The sequence below is a fragment of the Boleophthalmus pectinirostris genome, unplaced genomic scaffold (assembly GCF_026225935.1).
Source record: "Boleophthalmus pectinirostris isolate CB_2022bp ecotype Guang Dong unplaced genomic scaffold, ASM2622593v1 HiC_scaffold_23, whole genome shotgun sequence".
Taxonomy (NCBI): domain Eukaryota; kingdom Metazoa; phylum Chordata; class Actinopteri; order Gobiiformes; family Gobiidae; genus Boleophthalmus; species Boleophthalmus pectinirostris.
This window is the reverse complement of record NW_026571207.1, coordinates 29,816,437-29,838,843: the sequence shown is the minus strand read 5'-3', so window position 1 is coordinate 29,838,843 and position 22,407 is coordinate 29,816,437. Positions and strand designations below refer to the sequence as shown.

At 37.7% G+C, this 22,407-nt stretch overlaps 1 protein-coding gene across 2 annotated transcripts; it reads left to right on the top strand.

The window, feature by feature from the left end:
- The first annotated feature begins 1,853 nt into the window (after nt 1–1,853).
- gpr174 (G protein-coupled receptor 174) lies at nt 1,854–22,063 on the top strand. 2 transcript variants are annotated; one of them, XM_055159529.1, is made up of 3 exons: nt 1,854–2,084; nt 12,580–12,885; nt 19,007–22,063. In XM_055159529.1, exons 2-3 carry the CDS (start codon nt 12,691–12,693, stop codon nt 19,844–19,846), a joined length of 1,035 nt encoding a protein of 344 aa, XP_055015504.1. In that variant the 5' UTR covers nt 1,854–2,084; nt 12,580–12,690; the 3' UTR covers nt 19,847–22,063. The 2 variants fall into 2 exon arrangements, with proteins under 2 accessions (XP_055015504.1, XP_020773369.2); XM_020917710.2 differs by having other exon boundaries at nt 1,855–2,074.
- Nucleotides 22,064–22,407: the final 344 nt, after the last annotated feature.

Here is a 22,407-nt window from a genome sequence, read left to right as displayed (position 1 = left end):
ATACACACCTTTCCTGTCTTCATTGTAATGGTCATGAGTGGCAGTTTTTTGGTCTTGAACAGAGTAGATTGGTAAGTTCTGCTTTAAAAACTGTTATAAGATTGTTCAAGTCCTTGTGGGAACAGAATACATTATCATTTGCAAATGATATTTTAGAGAGTTAAAGAACCCATATTACACTATATTCTGATCTATGTTATAATGTTGTTTGCTTGTAACAAACAGACCTGGAGTTGTGTTTTGTTTCATTCACACACACTGAAAAACAAGCTCACTGGATTTGCTTAAAACAATTATGGAAAGCAGCTGCAGGCGATATTCTATACCCTGTACATATATTTTTTTCAGAACATGAATATCACTTTTTCAAGTTGATGAAATGTGATTAAATCATGCTAATTACACATATTTATCTTATTTTATCTTATCATGAAAATTTGCCTTTTTTATGTTTTATTTTTTCTATATAATTTAATTCTGTCGACAATTAATTTAACATGCAATATTGAATGTCCTTAAAGAGTTTTAAAGTAAAATAATACAAAAAGAGTCTTTAGTTTCCCATAGCTCTGGATTTTTTAAAACAGAAAGAACAGGTACAGTGGCATACAGTTTGGAGCTGGACAGTGTGAGGATTTATTCCAGTGAAGATGCTCTGGTCTCTGCCTGTGGACACAGGAATAACACATGATTACATTATGAAATATACTTAAAGCACTTACTATTCTCTAATACAATAATGGACCAGGACAGAATCAGAGTGGACATTAGAATTGTACCTGCAGAAACAATACACACCATGTGCCAATTTTCTTCCTCAAAACACAGTGACAGGGAGGGCATGATGCTAATAATTTGTTTCATGAAAACAGTCCTTACATTAACCCTCATTTCAAATCAACCAAACATGTGTCACTGATGACATTCTAGGCCAGTGAAAGTGTATAAAGTCTTTGAAAACCTCAAACCTCAAGGTCAGTTCTCATAATCCTGCCACATATTGAATATTCCCTCCCAAAATTTTGGGGAGGGGGATCCTGAATTTTCCCTTCTGGGGATCAATAAATCTATCTATTCCCAAAGGAGGAGTGTCACCAGAAATGATAGCAAAGTCATGTTTCCTCAGCCTGATATGCAGTTCTAACATCGGCCACAGTCAAGCGACCTTTGTAAGACTTAAACATGCTGGACCGAAAATCGTAAAGAAGTCATGTTATTATATTGTCAAATTTTCTTTGCAATTTGAGCAACTCATCTTGGACCATTTTTCATGTTTAACACACAAACCCTGCATGTTTAAGGTGAGTTCTTTTGACAGAACAGAAAACACTGTTCCACCTTGTAATGTCATATAATGAAACAGAAAGTGCTCCACTGTGTTTTTAAACTCCATGCACCTCCACTAGAATCATTTGGATCATTTCAGCGCTGAAACTGCCAGTCTCTTCTGAACAAAAGTTTAACTTTTCTAATAAACCAGAATTACTCAAACAGGATCCCAGGCAACTGAAAATGTAATATTAAAACCCATTTTGTATTTCTTATTGAGTTTTCAGACTATCTTAAAACGTTTGCATTGTATCACCATCTTCTGAACATTGGATCATAAACACACAGGCAGAACAACCCTAGTCAGAGAAGGTGAACAAAACTGATTTTAAGTAATAAAAAAGACCCCATATTACTAAATGCAGCTTACTCATACCACAGTTTGAAAAGCACCACACAGGATGATGCATGTACAAAACAAATGCCCCAACGCTGGATTCCCGGGCTCTTCTGTAACTCAATAGCAGAAGTAATGTGTCAAAAATGCATGCAGACCACACCCCCCACACTCACAGAAAACCAGCCCATATGCGTCTGCTGTGTGTAAGCCATAGACCTGTTTTACACATCACGCAAGACAGTCAGCGATGGAGAGCCCCAAACAGGAAATTATGAAAGAATGAACACAGCATGTATCTCTGTTTATTGAGAAAGGACATGGGTGAGAGGACGGGCTGAAAGCAAGAATCTGTGGACATGTTTGAAGCTACAGTAGACCTAAAGCTACAAAATTGTCAAGAAAAAGGTAAGAAAATGTATGTTTTTAGTTTTTTTTTTGTTTTTTTTTTTAACAGTTTACATCTTATAGTAAGAGTTGAACAGCCTGTGTGTATGAAGTCATGCTCCGCTGGGATGTATGTATCTTCTACGTGAGGAATGCCTGCTATGTCAGACTAGAGGGGGCCACCAGGGATGTTGTCTTGGTTTAGAAGGTAATTGTGGAAAAAAGGAGTTACACGTGTACAAAGCTAAAGCTACTAAAGCTAGCAGGAACATTTTAGGGGCTCACTACAAAAAAGTTGAAGTGGAAAAACCCCATACTTCCCACGGAGAGATGATTCATACTAGAAATATATTATGTTTCCATTGGCAACACTAATATGCTGAAGTGTGAAGTGTGATGTCTGAACAATGACATTATCGGCTGTAGTAAAAGGATATTACCTTGTTTATAATCTTATAATAATACTGTGGATGGACTGATAGCCACAGTGGATGTTTGTATACTTAGTCATACAGTCTTAATAAAAGCGCTGAGGTCATTTGAAATATTTTTCAAATCAAAATTCAGTTAATCAGCTGTATTTACTACCACTATGAAAGTAATGATAATTTGAAGTGATATGATATTACTCAAGTAGAGGTGTAAAAGTGTATAAATGTGTATTTTAAGTATTTATAAGCACAGTATAGGCCAATAACATTTTATAATAATATATAATAACTTTGTTATTAATTGTTATATCTGTTTCATTTTCGTAAACAAGAGTTACAAAGAAGGAACACAATCAAACATGTAGTGCAGTGTAAAAAGCACAAATAGTTCAACACTACTAGGACAACTACTACTGCTACTATTACCACTACATCTACTACTATGACAACAATTACTACTAAAACTACTATACTACTACTATAACAACAACAACAACTACTAATGTTACCACTACCTGTTACTACAAAACTAATTCCATACTACTTGTACTACTGCTGATAAACTTCTTCCAATTACTACTGTCCTTATCTCTACTACTATTTAGAGGTACTACTTTCTGTGACAGCAGCGCTAGATTTTCATCACTCTGAAACTCATGAATATGTAAGAATGAACGTTTGCAACTTTTTTTTGGAAATACCACATGTACGTGGTAGTCTCTGTACTTACAGTAAATGAGAGTTAAAATGTCAGTACATTCAGCCTTCTTATTTATGCCTCTGTTTGACCGTGCTGCTTTTCTATAGAATACTGTGTTCATTGTAAAGCTGCTACAACACTTCTCATTGACGTCTGAGGTGACAGACGCTGCTGTTGTGGTGGTTTTGGTCATGTTCAGACACACGAGCAGAACTTTACCTTAACATTGTTAAAGTTTGGATTTGAACATGGTTTCCTTCATGCAAGTGAAAGAGCTTCAAAAACTTATCAAAGAGACTGTGCTTTAAGATGCACAATGCAACTTTTCTCTGCAACTTCTCTGTCTCCAGCCCAAGTTTCAGGTCAGATCTTTGAAAAGGCAACCCTCCTGTATAAATGCAAGACTTTAGTGCCACATCCCAGGTAAAGCTGTACACTAATACTACAAGTACAAAGTGCAAATACAAAGTTGTGTTTGCAGACACTTAAGTCAAAGTTATGCACAACTATAAACATCATGAATAGCGTCAGGGCTGAAGGTGTGAAAACCAAGTCTGCTGCGTGCTGTCTGCAATATGACAACATTGTTTGCATGATCAACAAATAATTTTGTTTGCCAAATCATTCAAATGTATTAGTGATACTTGGTTGCCAATGCCTGATCTCAGAAGCTAAACAGGATTGGACCTGGTAGTACTTGAATGGGAGACCACTGGGGCCACAGTAGGGCAGTGGAAGCTCTGTTGTTGTGTCCTTAGGCAAAACACTTTAGCCACCTCACACAGTATGAATGTGGAATGTGAGTGTGTGATTAGTGGTGCTTGTAGGAGCCAATAGTGCAAATTGGCAGCCTCACTTCTGTCAGTCTGTCCCAGGGCAAGTGTGGCTACAATACTACTTAGCACCAATGAGTATGGAGCTGTAAGAAAACAAAACATTATTATTAAAAAAAATATGTTTAATGTCACAAGGACGATTCCAGGAAAAGCAATACATCTGCATGAAGACAAGCCAGTGCCAGAGCCCCGGAAAAGGTACATAGCTCACCTTTAAGTCAAAGTTGTGATACTTTCAAGTAATACTCAAGTAACCTGCAGTTATTTTATGTGTCACAACAAAGAAATTCAATTTGTCAACTAGACAAAAGTTTATTTGGTCGAAAGGGAGGAGCAAACTACACTGAAACTAACACCCTATTTGTTTACAGTTTCTATTTGTTAGCTAGGCCTATTGAACGTGCACTGACTGTGGGATCATGTTAGAAGAATCATTCAGGCCCAATATGAATGTTTTCACACCTCTGGCCATGACCTGGCTCCCCCATTGTTCTCTTTGTTCGAGGTTTTAGGATGGAGTTGTAGATGGGAGACAGATGATGTTCAAGGAAGGATTGTCTTTCCGAACAAAAACAGCCTCTTTAACTCCTCTCTCAAACTGATAACATTTGTCCTCAGTCTATTACTTATTATTTATTGCAATGATACTTATTTTGATCATATTCTTACATATTTTCACTTTCACCTTTGCACTCTGGTCATAAATAAATGTGCTATACCTGATTTTTCTGTCAAAAAATTGTGGAAAAACAGAACTAATTCATTACAGTTTGCATTGTTCCACATTTATTCCTCCTTTACCTTAAGCCTTCTGAGCATCACAATTATTCATGTAGATGAGTTTATGGCAGTTTCAGAGACTTTCACAACTTTCAGAGACCAGAAGAGAGTTTTGCCATCACGAAAACGCTAAAAAACAACTAGCATGCTAACAACAACTAGAATGCTAACACGCACTTCCAAATTAGACACAGACAATATACTGCAGACTTATTTTGAGAGCTGCTTCAAATACATGAAAAACAAAATAAAACTAGTACAGGACCTTTTCGACAAGTGTAATTTGCTTTTATAGCGTATGAGAATGACTGACTTTGTTGTACGTGTTGCAGTGGGAATAAACACATTAAAACAAGCAACATGTAGGTCAGAGGTCAGAGGAAGCCCCATGGGAAGCTGCCTGTGTTTGGAGACTGGATAAAAAGCACAGATGAGGAGGTTGAATGAGAGCCAAAAGAGTGAAAATCCAACTGTGACAAAGACTGAAAGATTTGAATGCTGCCTTAAATTGTAAAATAGACTGTGTGACATCATTTAGTGCTTACTGAGAAGTCCAGTCATCTGAGGAAACTATTATTGTCTTTTTGTGTAATAGGGAAATATAATAATGTCAGAAATTGCTCAGTAGGAGTATGTACTTTTAAAAAATGATTATAAATAAGCACATTACATATCTTTTTCTCTTTAAATTGCATGAAATGTCTTGTCTATTTTGGCTTACTGATATATCTTGTGGGTTGCAGAGCCTGAAACAAGAATGAGTGTTTAGCCAGAGCACTTTAATCTTGAGTAAATTTAATTATTTATGCCTTTGTTTGACCATGCTGCTTTTCTATAGAATAGTGTGTTCATTGTAAAGCTGTTACAACACTTCTCACTGCGCGTCTTTGATGACAGATGCTGCTGTTGTGGGGATTTTGGTCATGTTCAGACACACAAGCAGAACTTTACCTCAAGCTTCACATTGGTAAAGTTTGGGTTTGATCTTGGTTTCCTTCATGCAAGAGAAAGAGCTTCAAAAACTTGTTGGAGAGACTGTGCTTAAAAATGCACAATGCAACTTTTCTCTGCAACCTCTGCACCACTCATCACAGATTTATGAACAATAAAAACACATATTGTATAAATGCAAGACTTTATGCCACTTCCCATGTAACGCATAATACTCCATTAAGACCAGACAGTGATGGACTCATGGAAAAGTTACATTACACTAATAATACAAGTCAAAGTTGTGTTTGCAGACACTTTGGTCAAACTTGTGCACAAGTGAAAACATCTTGTGTGTGAAAACCAAGTGTTTTACACGCTGTCTGCAGTATGACAAAATTGTAATGTAAGCCCTTGCTCAGTAGGAGTATGCACTTTTTTGCAGTCTGATGTGGTTTCAAGTACAGATGTTGGAGTTATAACATGATTATAAAAAGTATATTACATATCCTTTTCTGTTTAAATAGCGTGAAATGTCTTGGCTATTTTGGTTTATCTTCTCTTTTTGTTACTGACATACGTTGTGGTTTGCAGAGCATGAAATGAGAATGAGTGTTTAGCCGGAGCACTTTCATCTACTCTTTTGTAAAAGATGTGAAGAGTGAATGATTTACTGATGGTCGTATGTACCTTGTCACATCATTACAATCATTCTAATAGCATAATTACCATATTTTTTGGACAATACGTAAGTCACACTTTTTTTCATGGTTTGGGTGGTCCTGCGACTTATACTCCGGTGCAATTTATATATTAAATTTTTCAAACTGACAGCCACGAGAGGGCGCTCTAGGCTTGTGTGTCAGTTTTCTACGCCTGTCTCATGCAGAAAAAGCCGCTGTCCTGCTGCAAGTAGTGAAATATTCAGCTGAAAACAGTAATCGAGCAACAGAAAGAAAGTTTGGAGTGAGTGAGAAACATTTGAGGGACTGGCAAAAAGCGGGAATAGAACACAGCTTCACGGCAACCGGGAGGATGCATCGTGCCTAGACTTCAGTGACAACTGAAGTTGCACAGAGTTGCTCAAAAGTGATACCGAGGATGAAAAATTCAATGGATTTAGTGATTTGGAGTGAGATGGAGAGTTTGGTAAACTTATATTCTGTTGTTTATGCTATAGTTATCTGAACAACTATTAACATATGTTACGTAAACATACCAGACGCCTATTCAGCCTGTTGTTCTTTATTCTATTGTTATTACTATAATTTGCCTTTTAAGATAAAATGTCGGTTCCTGGTCCCTGATTTTATAAAATAAATTTCCCCCAAAAAGTATGACTTATAGTCCAGTGCCATTTATATATGTTTCTTTCTTCTTCAATATGCATTTTTTGGCTGGTGCAACTTATACTCCGGAGCGACTTACAGTCCAGAAAATACAGTAAATGCATTCTTCAAACCCTAACTCCTAATTCCTTAAAATGATTATGGCAGATTTTGAACTTTCTCTCTTTTTTATTTAGTTTTTTATTATAGGCAAGAAGCAGTTAATGAAAGAAAAAAAAAAAGGAAAAAAAAAAAAAGTTGAAAATTACAGAAAGCTGAACATCTGGGATTCTGTTCAAACATTTAGTACAGTTTACATGCAAGAAACACATATTTTAGATACTTTAAACATTATGTCAACAAAGTAAAGGTGTTTTCCTGTATTTTAATTTGTCAAATAATAATTTCTGTGTATATCAGAAGAGGTTTTGGGCCAGTGAACAACATAGGTATTTAACAGTTACAGAGTTCACTAATGTGTCCCTGTTATGACCCAGCTCGTTAGGGTCAGGGAAGTAATAAAAACCAAGATGTAAAATGATATGAATAAAGTACAAATGTAATAAACAGGAATGTAAAAGGTTAAAATATGTACACAAATTTAACTTAACCTAACCAAAATTAACCTAACTACAATAAAAAACAAAATAACAGGATTTACAAATAACAAGTTATGCGCCAAAAAATGGGTCAAGTAGGTCTAAAAAAAAACGGAGTGACAGACCAAGGGACACAACCACAAACAAAACCTTAAATGCCCCTAAACAAAAGTCACATAAACCTACAAACAGAATTGAGTGACAACTAAAAAGTCACAAATTTAGACTTACAAAACCAAGTGAGACACAGATACTGAAAGGCATACTGGCCACAAAGACCAGCAGCCCGTAACTTAAATAGGGTGGTTTGGTGGTTGCGGTTGAGGTGGGACTGGACTGGTGAAGCCATACCCCACTGATCAGGGACCAGAATGCAGCAGCCAACCAAGACCAGGCAGGAGAGCAGTTCACCAATCAGCAGCAAGGGTTCCCGCAGCAGAAATCCACAGGGACAGCAAAAAGAAATCAGCTCTATAGATGCATCAAAAATCTCGGACTTCTGGTCACTGCGCAATGCATACTGCGAAGGATTTTCTGAAAAATTTAGCATCAAACCGCAATGTTTGTTTTCCCAGTGGGATTCGTCTATTGACAAAGCCGATCTTTTCTAGTCTTTTGAACCATATCACTTTTGTTTCTGGTTCTGATATTGTCATATTTTAGTTTTGGGATTCGGACATCGTAATTGTGTGGTTGTTGGATCCTAACAGCAGAAAACGACTTGAGAAACTTGTTTCTGAACTCCATCAATGCAAAAGGGAATCAGATCTATGTGACTGCAAACACTTGTTCAAACTGTTTCGCTTCCCAACAGAATAGAAAAATAGTGAAAGGCGACGGGCAGTATTGATCCAGAGAAAGGACGAAAAAGGAAACCTTTGACTGCCTAAATCATCCAGAGTTTGCATCGAACATTTTGTATGTGGAGCACCAACAAATCAAAATACCGATCCCTCGCTCAGCCTTGGTTATGAATTTAAAAAGTCAACGCCAAAGCGAAAGGCACCAGCTGTTCGCCAAGAAACACCTTCCACTGCAAAGTGACCAAGACATCATGTTGCTGTAAAACCACAAGAACAAGAAAGTGCGAGCTCGGCCTGTTTGTCTTCTGCACCTCTCGCTTAACATAAATCAAATCAAATCAAATCAAACTTTATTTATAAAGCACTTTTCATACAAAATGCAACACAAAGTGCTTTACAGTGATTAAAAACAGTCCCGCATTTCCAACCACCCAACCACCCACCCACCAACCCAACCCCCGCACCCCCAACCCCACATAGTCAAACAACCCAAACACACACACTCACATACACACAAACATGCACACACACACACACACACACACTCACACTCACACGCTAAAATACATAACCGGACACAATAAAATGTGAGGCTGAATACAGGCGAACCAGTTGAGAACAAATGGGATCCCGCTTTGATGGCGCTCCACATACAAAAAAGGCAGTCGTCTTTCCTGTGTATCAAAACTGCCCATCACCTTCGCCTTTCACTGTTATTCAATTCCGTTGGGAAGGGAAACAGTTTAAACAGAGGTTTGCAGTCACACAGATCTGATTCCCTTTTGCATTTATGGAGTTTGCAAACAAATTTCTCGAGCCGTTTTCCGCTGTTAGGATCCAACAACCACACAATTACGATGTCCGAATCCCAAAACTAAAATATGACAATATCAGAACCAGCAACAAAAGTGATATGGTTCAAAAGACTTGAAAAGACTGGCTCTGTCAATAGACGCATCCCACTGGGAAAACAAACATGGCGGTTTGATGCTCACTTTTTCAGAAAATCCTTTCCAGTGTGCATAACCGGAAGTCCGAGATTTTTGATACATCTATTCACAATTATGTCACAAACCAGGAAGACATTTAGAAACATGCTATGACAACTTCCAATGGGTTCTGTTCATGGTAGTCAAATCAAAATCTAGGAAAAATTAGAAAATAGTCCAGTTTTCTTCATTTACATGTCATTGTAGAGTTCCGTTATATTCGGCTAATCAACATTTATAACCATACCTCAGTTTTCATCATTTCCACCACAAATCTAAGTGCACTGGGTACATGAAGCACCAAATTCAAGATGATTCCAAACAACTCATACGTACTCGGTCTTCATTTTACCGCTGATCACATTTACTGCATTGGGTTTCATGACAGGCGGTAGGTACGCTGGAAGTTGTCATCGCATGTTTCCATATGTCTTTCTGGTTTCTGACGTTAAGCGTGAATAGTAAACAAGAAACTCACAGAAAACAAGTTAGAGAACTGGAGGCCTGGGGCTGTAACAGGTCCTATGAGTTTCAGTCAGCAAGTGAAATTTGAAACCTAAAAAAATACCAAACTGAGAATTTCTTTTGTTTATTGTAAATTATTAATATTATACATGAATGATTTTGTTAAAGTTTCTGAGCTTGCGGATGACACAACATTATTTTACTCTGGAAAAGACATAAAAGAGGTCACAAGTAAAGTTAACAAAGAGCTAAGAAAAGTAAAATATTGGTTTGAGTTAAATGGATTGATTCTTAAAGGCAAAATTGCTGTGCTGCGTAAAGTAAACTAAAGTTTAAGTTTAAAGATTTTTTGAAAAATCTTATATAAAATTGTCTTAACTGAGTTTTAGTAAAATGAGTGATACAACATGTCCTTGGAACTTTAATTAAGTAGTTACTAAGCCTAAATCATTCTTAAGAAACTTTGTTCATGTAGTCTAATTAATGTGATACCTAAAAGCCAGATTAATTGAATTCTAAAAATGTGATATTGCAAGCACTAATTCAAAGCAACTGCAAGAAACCCCAAAACTGCAACCTCTGCAAGTTATCTGATGTATTTGTGTCTCATCTCCATCAAAATGTGCTCTTATTTCCTATTGTGTACTCCTACAATACTGTACAGTAATCTCTAAAACGGAAACGTGCCTTATTGCCTCCTACACTTTAAGTGCATTCACACTCTGCACTTTATACTGGTTAATATTATGAGAACATTTGCACAGTTTAGTTTCACCACTGAATGTCACCACACACTTTTGTCCAGATGAGCAGATAAGAGCTGTGAAGGTTAAACCACATACAGTATGTTTCTGTACTGTAAATGGTGCAGACACCCTGATCACACGTGGTAAAGCCTGTGCACAGCTGAAAACATCTTTAAAAGCGTTAGAGTTTAAAGTGTGAAAACCAAGTTGACCGTATACGCGCTGTTTGTATTAAGGGAATACAAATGTTTGCTAACAGATTGTAGTTACGAAAGTCAAATATATTCAGTCAAGCATATTAAATGTAGTGATACTTCCTTGTTACTGACTGATCTTGGAACATAAGCTGGTTAGTATGTGAATAGGAGACCACTGTGAATATCTGTGAGACATTGCTCTTGTGTTCTTTGGCAAGACACTTCACCCACCTTGCCTAGTATGAATGTCTTGAGTAATAATAATAGCACTGCTATCTCGTGGGCCTCCGCCGTGTCCTGATGCAAAACAGTGCAGTGCAGGACACATTTTGAAAGTGGGAATGGGATTGCACACTGCGGGAGCAGGCGGGTGTGATGATAAACTGCAGTGATGCAAACTAAATATGAATGTAAAGTAAAATATACAAATGATTCATGTAAGCCTATCATACATCATTTGTGCTGGATATTTTATTTGGCATTAATAAAAATATTTTAAGTGGTCTAAACTCACGCACATTTTAGACAATTCCTTTCCCTTCTCCATGTTTGACAGAGGTTAAGAAAGATGGGGATCTTGCTGGATTTGTGTGGGGGAGAGGGACAAAATATTGCAGATGCAGGCGGGAGCAGGACTTCACAATGCAGGTGCGGGCGGGAATGGGACTCAAATTTCTGTCCAGCGCAGATCTCTAGCTCGGGGTTCTCCCTCTCTCTCTCAAGTCCAAGATTAGTCCTGGTTTAGTCCTGATTAGTCCTGGTTTATTCTTGATTAGTCCTGATTAGTCCTGGTTTAGTCCTGATTAGTCCTGGTTTAGACCTGGTTTAGTCCAGTGACCTACTGATGTTCAGTGATGTTAAAAGTAGCCTCAGTTATGACTGCATGAATTTGGAAATTATTTACTATTATTAAAAATAATTTATGAATGCACTTAAAAAATGAAAATAAGTTTTACTTGCATTTTGACAAAGAGATCACGCATATGTTTTGGAAAGATACTTGAGTAACAATAAGACAACTGTATATACAAGACAAAATCAATACAATAATGACTTTTATTTTAAGTTAATAACAATTCCATAACTAGAAAATATTCTGTTACTGGTGTACTACTGCTCAAACATTATAACCAATTTCAGCTGTCTTTAAAAAATCTAAATCTGAAAATTTTAATCACAAAGGAGAAAAACAGCAGATCATCATCATGTGTTTGGTGTGATGCTTCAGGTCACAGTTTAAAATGATGATTTGGTGGATCAAAGCGTCTCCAGTCCTGAGGCACAGTCTCTTCAGTTTCCTCTTTGATATCTTTAAACTTGCCTGCAGTTCTGTATCAGTGGGACTGTCTGTCTGTGTGTGTAAACACTGTGACTATATCTCTTTAACCAAAAACACCAAACATGCAACCAAAAACAAGCTAGAGTAGACTACAGGTTACTCCACAGATCATTGTACCCAAGTTCGGGCTCATTTAGGGTTATTAATCATGTTTTAATGTTCACCTTATAAAAACACTCATGATGTTTGGTTTATTCCTCACATGTTGTGATGAGAAAACAACATTATAACACAGATCAGAGATTAGTGTTATATGGACCCTTTAAAGTTTATATATTTCTGGTTCTAAATCTTTTTTCCTATAAGCTGCATAGATGTTCACACAAATCATTCCGAATAACACATCTGTTTACATATAATTCTCTGTTTGTCTTTTAACTCAGATGACCAACACTGAAGAAACTACAGTGACATGAACTTCCTGTAGCCATCATGGACGCCTCTGAGAAGCAGCCGTCTTGATTTGGGATTCACTGTGAGACTTTAATACTAAGATGAACCAGAGCTGTGCCAGCACTGAGGACTTCAGGACATACCAGCACTACCTGTACGCTGTGGTCTACAGCGTGATCCTGGCGCCGGGGCTGCTGGGTAATGTGCTGGCACTCTGGGTCTTCAGAGTCTATATCAGAGAGACCAAGAAGGCTGTGGTGTTTATGATGAACCTGGCTGTGGCCGACCTCCTGCAGGTAAAGTCTATTATGGAACATTTCAGAAATGCTGTGTGGCTATTGGAACTATGGGTGAAGATGCTTTGTCGGGAATGTTCCACAGTATGAAATTAAATGAATGCATCTCCATGGAGACAAACAGATGACACCTTCAGACCCAGTTATAGAGCAGATCACAGTAAGAAGGCTTGTTTATCAAGGCATTTTTGAACAACATAAAACACGTACAATGTTTGACAGATGTTTAATGCCACACTATGGTACATTCCAGACCAAGTCCACACCATCTCCATGGAGACAATCAGATAGCGTGCCCTCTACCAGGAAAGTGAAATTGTGTAACTTTAACAAAGTCACCAAAATAGTTAATGAATAAGTGCTGCAACAACATAATCACATTTATCAAGACGAATCCACTGAAAAAACCTACACAACTAATTTAAATGTGATCTGTGTACAACCAGCTTGTTGCCATGGAGATGTTCTTGCTTTAACTGAAATTTTGCACAGCATTGCCTGTGGATGTATGTATGTATCTCCAAGGAGACAAATGCAAGTGTTTTGGGGCATAAAAAAGAAACGCAATTGTATAAATTAAATATATGATTAATGCCATAGGTTTCATTAACAATGAAGAACTTAAACTGAAGGAAACCTTTATATTTTGTAATTTTGTAATTTTATAGTCAGAGTTCAAATTTAATTAAATATATATTGTTGATCATTTTAACATGGTGCATCATTTCCAACAATCATTTTTTTTATTTATTTATTACATATTTTTGGTTCAAGTTAACAGTTCACTTCAGTTAAATTTTGTTTAGTTTATAAAACTTAATTTATCCCTGAGGGACATTTATGTTTGCAGTCACAGACAACAGCATAAAACACACACACACACACACACACACACACATTTCACACAGGTCAGGTGCTTGTACAGTTATGGGCATCAGAGTTTGCATTAGTGCAAATGAGGCACAAGGTGCATGGCCAGATACAAAGCAAGATTAGAATAGTAAACAATAGGCACAATAGAGTAAACAAGAACAATAGAGTTTAAAAAAAAATAAAAAATAAATAAATCAAACAAACATTCAAACAAAGTTAAAGGTGCACTGTGTAACTTTTCTAGTGGAGGGTCTATCATCAACTTGTCTCCATGATGATGGCACTGCTTTGCCTGGGCTGTTCCACAGTACGGCATTACACAAATATGTTGTATTTATTCAGTTACACTGTGTTTTTATTTCTCAAAACCACCACAAAATTTAGTTAAATTAAATGCCATACTGCAGAAGATTTCAGGAAAAAACAACATGGAGTTAAATAGGTAGCAGACCCTCTACCAGAAAAGTGACACCGTACATCCTTAAATAGCCAATATGCAAATGTTAAAGGTGCACTGTGCAACTTTTCTGCTGGAAGGTCATCTGCTTGTCCCCATGGAAATACAGTTGATGATGTCTTGTAGTATGGCATTACACATCTCCATGGAGGTGACGCCACTAGGCCAAGTTACAGGTCAGATCTGTGGGTAAGTGACCCTGCTCTCAGTAAGAATGCATGTTTTTCCAGACAATAAAATGCTCTTGTAATTTAATAAATGCAAGTAATATATGTATAATGCAATACTGTGGAACATTTTAGGAAAAGCAATAACTTCTCCATGGATACAAGCAGGTGATGGATCCTCCCCCATAAATGTGACAGAGTGCACATTTAACTATTTTCTCTTAGCTGAGACATTTGTTTGGTTAGCTAAACAAATCTTTGGACAACACCAGCTCCATCTAAACCATGTCACTTTTTATGGCAGCTGTAATTTCCTGTGGGACATTAATGAACTAATCAATCTGTTTTATGGTTACTTGTTTATTTACACTGATTTAGTGAAATCTATGAGAAAGTGCACAGGAAATAGGGACAGTAAATCACTCAGATTGTTTTGAATATTGTTGATAGAAAACCATTTGAACCAAACAGCAGAGCACTTTTTAGAAAAACACAAAACTAATGATAAATCAGTTTAAGTAGAGGACTAGGCAACTAAAGACAAAGAGGCATTTTTCTGCCATTTTCTCTTCTCTTTTTCTCTTCTCTTTTTCCAGTATTTTCATTTGTTTATTGTTGCCACTGAAAAAGAAAGAACATTTTGTAATCATTACTCTCAGATTTATTTATTTGTGTGTGTGTGTGTGTGTGCATACGTGTGAATTTTGTTACAATATCTGTTCAAATGTGACTCTAGAGAAAAGTTGTACACAGCAAAAACTGCTAAACTGAACTGAACTGCTGAAAAAACTGAGCTAAAATTTCAGGATGAAATATTTCAGAGTTGTTTTTAAGACAAAAAAGTGTTATTTTGACTACTTAAAAGTTAAATGGGGGTTCGAGTTGGGGTTATTTGCCCGAGTTGATATGATTGAAGTTAATTCAACTTCCCCTAGTTTCCCGACCCACCACTTCAAACTCCTGCAAGAGAAGACCAGTTGGAACCAGTTTTGTACATAACTTCATCTTAAATTAACTAAAATAAAGTGTAAAAACACAGTCCCTGACAAAAGTCTTGTCGCTTATCCATTTTGTAGAAACAAAAGCTTATAACCTGACTTTAGATTAATCGATTGGTTTTAGAAATGTCTCATATGAAAGCTAAAACCCTCCCAAATTATGTTCAATATACTAAAATAAATTTGCTTCACTGAAGAAAGATTGATCATTTAATGAACACAGAAGATTTTGGCAAGACAAAAGTTTTGTCACCTACAGTAAATTGAACAAATAATTTACTTCAAATACAAAAATATGTTGCATAATGTCAGTGAATGAAGTAGTGGTGCTGTGAGATCCATATTTAATATCTTGTATGACTTCCATGAGCTTGAAGGACGCATCCATGCGGTTCGACAATGATTCATACAATTTGTTGATGAAGTCATCAGGAATAGCAAAGAAAGCGTCTTACATGCCTCCCAGAGTTCATCAAGATTCTTTGGTTTTGCCTTCCATGCTTCCTCTTTCATTCTACCCCAGACATGCTCAATGATGTTCATGTCTGGTGACTGGGCTGGCCAGTCCTGGAGCACCTTGATCTTCTTCGCCTTGAGAAACTTTGATGTAGAAATAGAAGTATGCGATGGAGCACCATCCTGCTGCAAAATTTGACCCCTTTTATGGTTGGGAATGTAAGAGGAGCTAATACTTCTTGATATTTTAGGCTATTGATATTGCCTTCCACCCTGCAAATGTCTCGCACACCCCCATACTGGATGGAACCCCAGACCAGGATTTTTCCACTACCAAAATTTAACCGTTTTCTGGGTGAATCTTGGATCCATGCGGGCTCCAGTAGGTCTCCTGCAATATTTGTTGCGGCTGTGATGTATTTCAACCCAGGATTCATCTGAGAAATCCACCTTCTGCCACTTTTCCAGTGTCCATCCTTTTATCAGGCTGTGGGACTTGGCAAATGCCACACACGTTTTTTTAATTGCCTTTTGTTTAGTGCTGGTTTCTGTGCACTGATTCGACCATGGAGGCCATTTCGAGACAGAATTCTACAAACTGTTGTGGTTGACACAGGGACTTGAGGTGACCAGGCCTGGTGGAACTCTGCTGCAGTGGAAAAGGGGCCATGGATTTTTGAATCAACAAACGGTCCTCCCGAGCAGTTGTCTTGCGGGGTCTGCCGGACCTGGGCTTGTCAAAAACATCTCCAGTCATTTCAGATCTTTTTCTTATTCTTTGTACTTGATGCTGAGACACATTGAAGGTGTCACCACCTCAGCAGTGGATCTGGTCTTCAGCCTCTTGATAATTAACGCTTTGGTCTCAGGGTGGATCTTACGGCATGTTGTCAGGGTCAAGTTGCAGTTGATGTGAAGGTCTGGTGTGCTGGGGGTCTTTTTATACACACCCACTAACTGATTGATCAGTAACTGATCACAGATGAGGCTGTAATGTAGGATTGGGTGCATCATATGACAAGGCGACAAAACTTTTGTCTTGCCAAAATCTGACCTTTCTGTGTTCATTAAATGATCAATCTTTCTTCAGTGAAGCAAATTTATTTTAGTATATTGAGCATAATTTGGGAGGGTTTTAGCTTTCATATAAGACATTTCTAAAACCAATCGATTAATTTAAAGTCAGGTTATAAGCTTTTGTTTCTATAAAATGGATAAGCGACAAGACTTTTGTCAGGGACTGTAAAACACCTTTGTGTGTTGTTGAGCTAAATCAGGATAATCATCCGTTTACTCTCAAAACATTAATATAACTCTTGATTTTGGGGTTAAACAGGAACTTTGGTCCAGTGTTACTTAATTAATGTTTCCAAAAATATAAAATTAACTCTAGAACAGACTGGACTCATATAAACCCTGAGAAAATGTTCAAATTGATTCTGTGAGAGTGAAATTTTAACACTCCTCTTTTTGCTGTGGAATAAATCACCAATGACTATCAATATTTCAACATTTTTATCTATTGAGTTTTTATCTACAGAAACATAATTGTCAACATGAATTAAAGCCCTGCTGTTTAACATCAGACACTAAATCGAGAAAATAAAAGCCTTTATCGCATTATGGGTATGAAAACATAAATCCTTATAGGTCTGTCCACACACACGTCCACTGATTCTAGTTTAAAGCCGCAGTGTGTAAAATAGATTGAAATAAAAGCATGTTTTTCTTTGTTTTGTTTTTTTCATTTTGTATGTTTTTATTGCACGTATAAAAACTTTGAGAGAGCTTGCATCTTCACAAACCTGAAGTGTTGTTTCTTTAGCTGTAATCCTGAACAGTATGGCATACAACTTATATATCTCCATAAAGAATATTCTGAAGTATGGTTTTAAATTTCTACTGAACATTACAAACATGCTGCTTTCAAAAGTTGCACCGTGTTGCTTTATGTGTGGGTGAATACACACATCAAGAATCTCGGACTTCCGGTCATTGCACAATGCATACTGGGAAGGATTTTCTGAAAAAGTGAGCATCAAACTTTCATGTTTGTTTTCCCAGTGGGATGCGTCTATTGACAAAGCCGATCTTTTCAAGTCTTTTGTTTCTGGTTCTGATATTGTCATATTTTAGTTTTGGGATTTGGACATCGTTAATTGTGTGGTTGTTGGATCCTAACAGTGGAAAACGGCTCGAGAAATTAGTTTGCAAACTCCACAAATGCAAAAGGGAATCAGATCTGTGTGAATCCAAACCTCCCTTCAAACTGTTTCCCTTCCCAACGGAATTGAAAAATAGTGAAAGGTGAAGGTGATGGGTAGGATTGATCTACGGGAAGGATGAAAAAGGAAAACTTTGACTGCCTAAAATAAATCATCCCGAGTTTGCAGTGAACATTTTGTATGTGGAGCGCCATCAAAGTGGGATCCCGTTTGTTAAGCGAGAGGTGCAGAAGACAAACAGGCCGAGCTCGCACTTTCTTATTCTTGTGGTTTTACAGCAACATCACGTCTTGGTCACTTTGCAGTGGAAGGTGTTTCTTGGTGAACAGTTGGTGCCTTTCACTTTGGCGTTGACTTTTTAAATTCGTAACCACGGCTGAGTGAGGGATCGGGATTTTGCTTTGATGGCGCTCCACATACAAAATGTTCGCTGTAAACTCAGGATGATTTAGACAGTCAAAGGTTTCCTTTTTCGTCCTTCCCGTGGATCAATACTGCCCATCGCCTTTGCCTTTTACTATTTTTCAGTTTCGTTGGGAAGGGAAACAGATTGAACAGGGGTTTGCAGTCACACAGATCTGATTCCCTTTTGCATTCATGGAGTTCGCAAACAAGTTTCTCGAGCCGTTTTCCGCTGTTAGGATCCAACAACCAAACAATTATGATGTCCGAATCCCAAAACTAAAATATGACAATATCAGAACCAGAAACAAAAGCGATATGGTTCAAAAAACTTGAAAAGATCATCTTTGTTAATAGACGCATCCCACTGGGAAAACAAAAATGGCGGTTTGATGCTCACTTTTTCTGAAAATCCTTCCCAGTATGCGATGACCGGAAATCTGACATTCTTGATGCGTGTATTGTGGGTTATGTGTGGGTTGCTGTTCGTTACATGCCTATGAAAAAATGACAAAAATACTCATTAGTCTGTGCTCTTTTTAGGTGCTATCTCTTCCACTGAGGATCTACTACTACCTGAACAACAGCTGGCCCTTCGGTCGCCCCCTCTGCATGATCTGCTTCTATCTCAAATACGTCAACATGTACGCCTCCATCTTCTTCCTGGTTTGTGTGAGTGTGCGGCGCTGCGAACTCAACATACGCCCCCTGCGGTACAACTCAGCACGGCGCAAATGGGACATACTCACTTGTGCTTTGGGATGGTTAACAGTCTGTCTGGTTTGTCTCCTCTTCCCTTTACTACGAAGCCCCAGCGCGCAAAACTCTAGTACCGACGTACTTGAAGACAGCCAGAAGTTCACTTTCGTTTGCTTTGCGGAGCTGCCGATGAGAAACCTTAACCCATCAGCTGCTTGGGCTCTATTAATCATCGCCGAACTCTCAGGATTCATAATACCTTTAGTTTTGGTGATAGCTTGCACTTGTTTAACAGCTTGGAGTTTGAGGCATCCAGCGTCAGAAGCTATCCCAGACCGCGGAGAGAAACGAAGAGCCCTGAGGATGGTGCTAAGTTGCACTGTAGTATTTCTTATCTGCTTTGTACCGTACCACGTGACGATGCCGCTAGACTTTTTGGTGAAATCAAACTTCTTGAAAAACTGTGCACTCAGAGATTTTGTGCTACGTTTTCATCCCATTACTCTGTGTCTGGCCAGTTTGAACTGTGGCCTGGACCCTCTTATGTACTACTTCATGACGGATGAGTTTTGGAGGCGGCTAAGTAAACATGAAATCCCCGATGGAGTGAATTTCAGTCGGAGATTGTCGTGTATCACTGGGGAGGACGTGCAAAATGGTGATTCTACAACAGAGACGAGCTGATAAAGTATATTTTGAATAAACTGTATTTGGATAAACACCACTGAGACTTGAGATGACACTTTTCAGGCAAGACATTGTGACCAGCTGCCCTATAAGTAAGGCTTATTTATGCTCCACTTCTGTACGTAAACAAACTGTCATTGTATTTATACTTCCAAATGTTTCTAATGTCAAGGTCGTGTTCTGTTAAGTAACCACCAGAGGGCGTTAAATGTCAGCTTGAGAATAGGCTCTGTGCACAATAGCACCCGTCAGCCTCACTGTTAGCGTCGCTACTTCCTGTCCAGTGTTATTTCTGTGAAGTTTTTGCTGTTGTACTAAAATGAATACATATATAAATATAGAAGATGAGGCACTGAAATGGGGGATGTGGGTGGATGTCACTGAAAATGTGATAAAAAGTACAGAAATAAAAAAGAATACTTCACTGGAGAACACTGTGAGAGATGTTTGTGTCTCAGTGCTAATGCTAAGGCTAATTTTGAGGCATAAACAAATATTAAAAACAAAAAATTTAAAACTCCACAAACTGAAGTATTCTAAGTATAAAAATAATTATCTTTATTTTAATCAGTTTGAATTCTAATAAACAGATAATTTATTAACACAGCAGATGTGCGCCCGGCCTGAATGCGGAAAGCGCCGCGATCAACATGACGCTGCAACATTAGCTGGCGCTGTTTTCAACACTAAAATAGTTTATCGCCGTGTGATAAAATAAGTTATGATGCTAAATGAACATTAGTGAGTGGGATGCGTCTTAATGACCCATATGCGTTAAATCAGGTGAGTGCATAAATGACGAGAAGGAATGTCTCAAACTTCAGTAGCCTAATGTCGCAATTCTATTGAATGTCGGTAGTCAATAAATCCGAGTCAGTTCTCCCGACATCCTTGGTAAATTCAAATTTGTTCCATTGCAACAGTTGGAGAAAATATGAATGCCCAAGAAAGGTTAATATTGTGTTTCGAAATCCTGATTTGGTTGACTGTTCCTGTTTCTGGAGGTCTCCCCCCCCCCGAGAACCCTCTTTCTGTAGAAGACATGTGCAGTAGAGTGCAAAGTGACTGTTATAAAATAAACAACCTATAGAGAGATTATGTTTTACCATTTTAATAAAAGTGACTGTTTGAGACACAGTGAGTGTGCTGCTGTGCACAAAGCCTATGACCAAAATGGAGAAAATAGAGCAACAAATAAACAGGTTAGATTGCATTTGTTAGAAAATATTCAAGAAAAAAAAAAAAAAAAACAAGGCGAGAGAAGCACTTTTATTTGTTTTGCAGGTGGTTGTAATCGCTTTATAAGAAGTTTAGCTTCCAAAGTTGAGCTGTGTTCTCTACTGCCCCTGGTGGTCAGTTCATGTACAGCTCTGTTGCAAAGAACCCACATGTTCTGAGGAGATGGACCAGATGATGGACAGAACAACACGGGACGTACAGAAGCCTACATGTGTATCCATATTTGTGTAGAACGTAGAGCATAAATGAGCCCTCCACTGACTGCCTGTCTCCATGGAGAATTCATTGCTTTGTAATGTTCCACAATAGGGCATTAAACATATCCATCTTGCATTTCTTTTATTTATTTTTTTTACTGCTAAATACCTTGAAAAGCGTGCATTCTTGCTGTGAGCGTAGCATGATGGTGTCACCTGAACTTCCATGCAGATAAATAAGTTTAATACCATGCTGTGGAACATTTGTGGCAAAGCTACAGCATTGTCATGGCAACAAGCAGGTAGCAGAACCTCCACCTGAAAAGTTACAAAGTGCACTTTTAAATGTTGTTCACAGACTCTGCTATTTGTCAGTACTGGCCTATGTGTTTTTCATATGGTTTCATTCACCAGTGACACCCTTTAGAATTTGGGGAATTCACAATTTCAAAGTCAAATCAAGTCAAATTTTTTGGGCCAAATGATTCTGTTCTCAATGGTCATAATGTTTTGGTTGACGGGTGTATCTGCCACATGTATGTGAAAATAATAAGGGAATATTATATTTATTTTAAGCATGTATTTTGTTGTACTTTCTGCATACTGAGCTTTAGAATTGAGCCAATATCTACACCACTAAAATCAACAGGAAAAATGGTAACTATGTACAAAACTATGCGTTGAAAACATCACTGCTTTATTTATATGATTACAATTATTAAAATGTCTTATAGCTCAAAGTGCTGGAGTTGTATGGTGCAGCTCGATCTGTTTCAGACTTCCTGTCTCTTTTTTGTTATACCTAACTACAGAATGTTTAATAATACATACACTTTTTTTATATTTGGTTTAAAAATACAAAATGTGTCATTCTGAAAAAACTCTTTTACTAATCAGGATCACACATTTTAGGTGAGATAGTTAAATTGTAAGATTATAGCCAAGGGAACATCATGTCCATGGAAACAAGCCATCAGGTTTGTGTAGATGCAAACCCAGTCACAGTAAGGCAACATGGTTTTCCTTGTTTTTTCAGTGCAGTAAATGCCACCATACAGCAAAAAAACATTCTTTTATTTTAGTCTAGTTTTTGAAAAGTTGCATACTGTGGCATTAGGACAA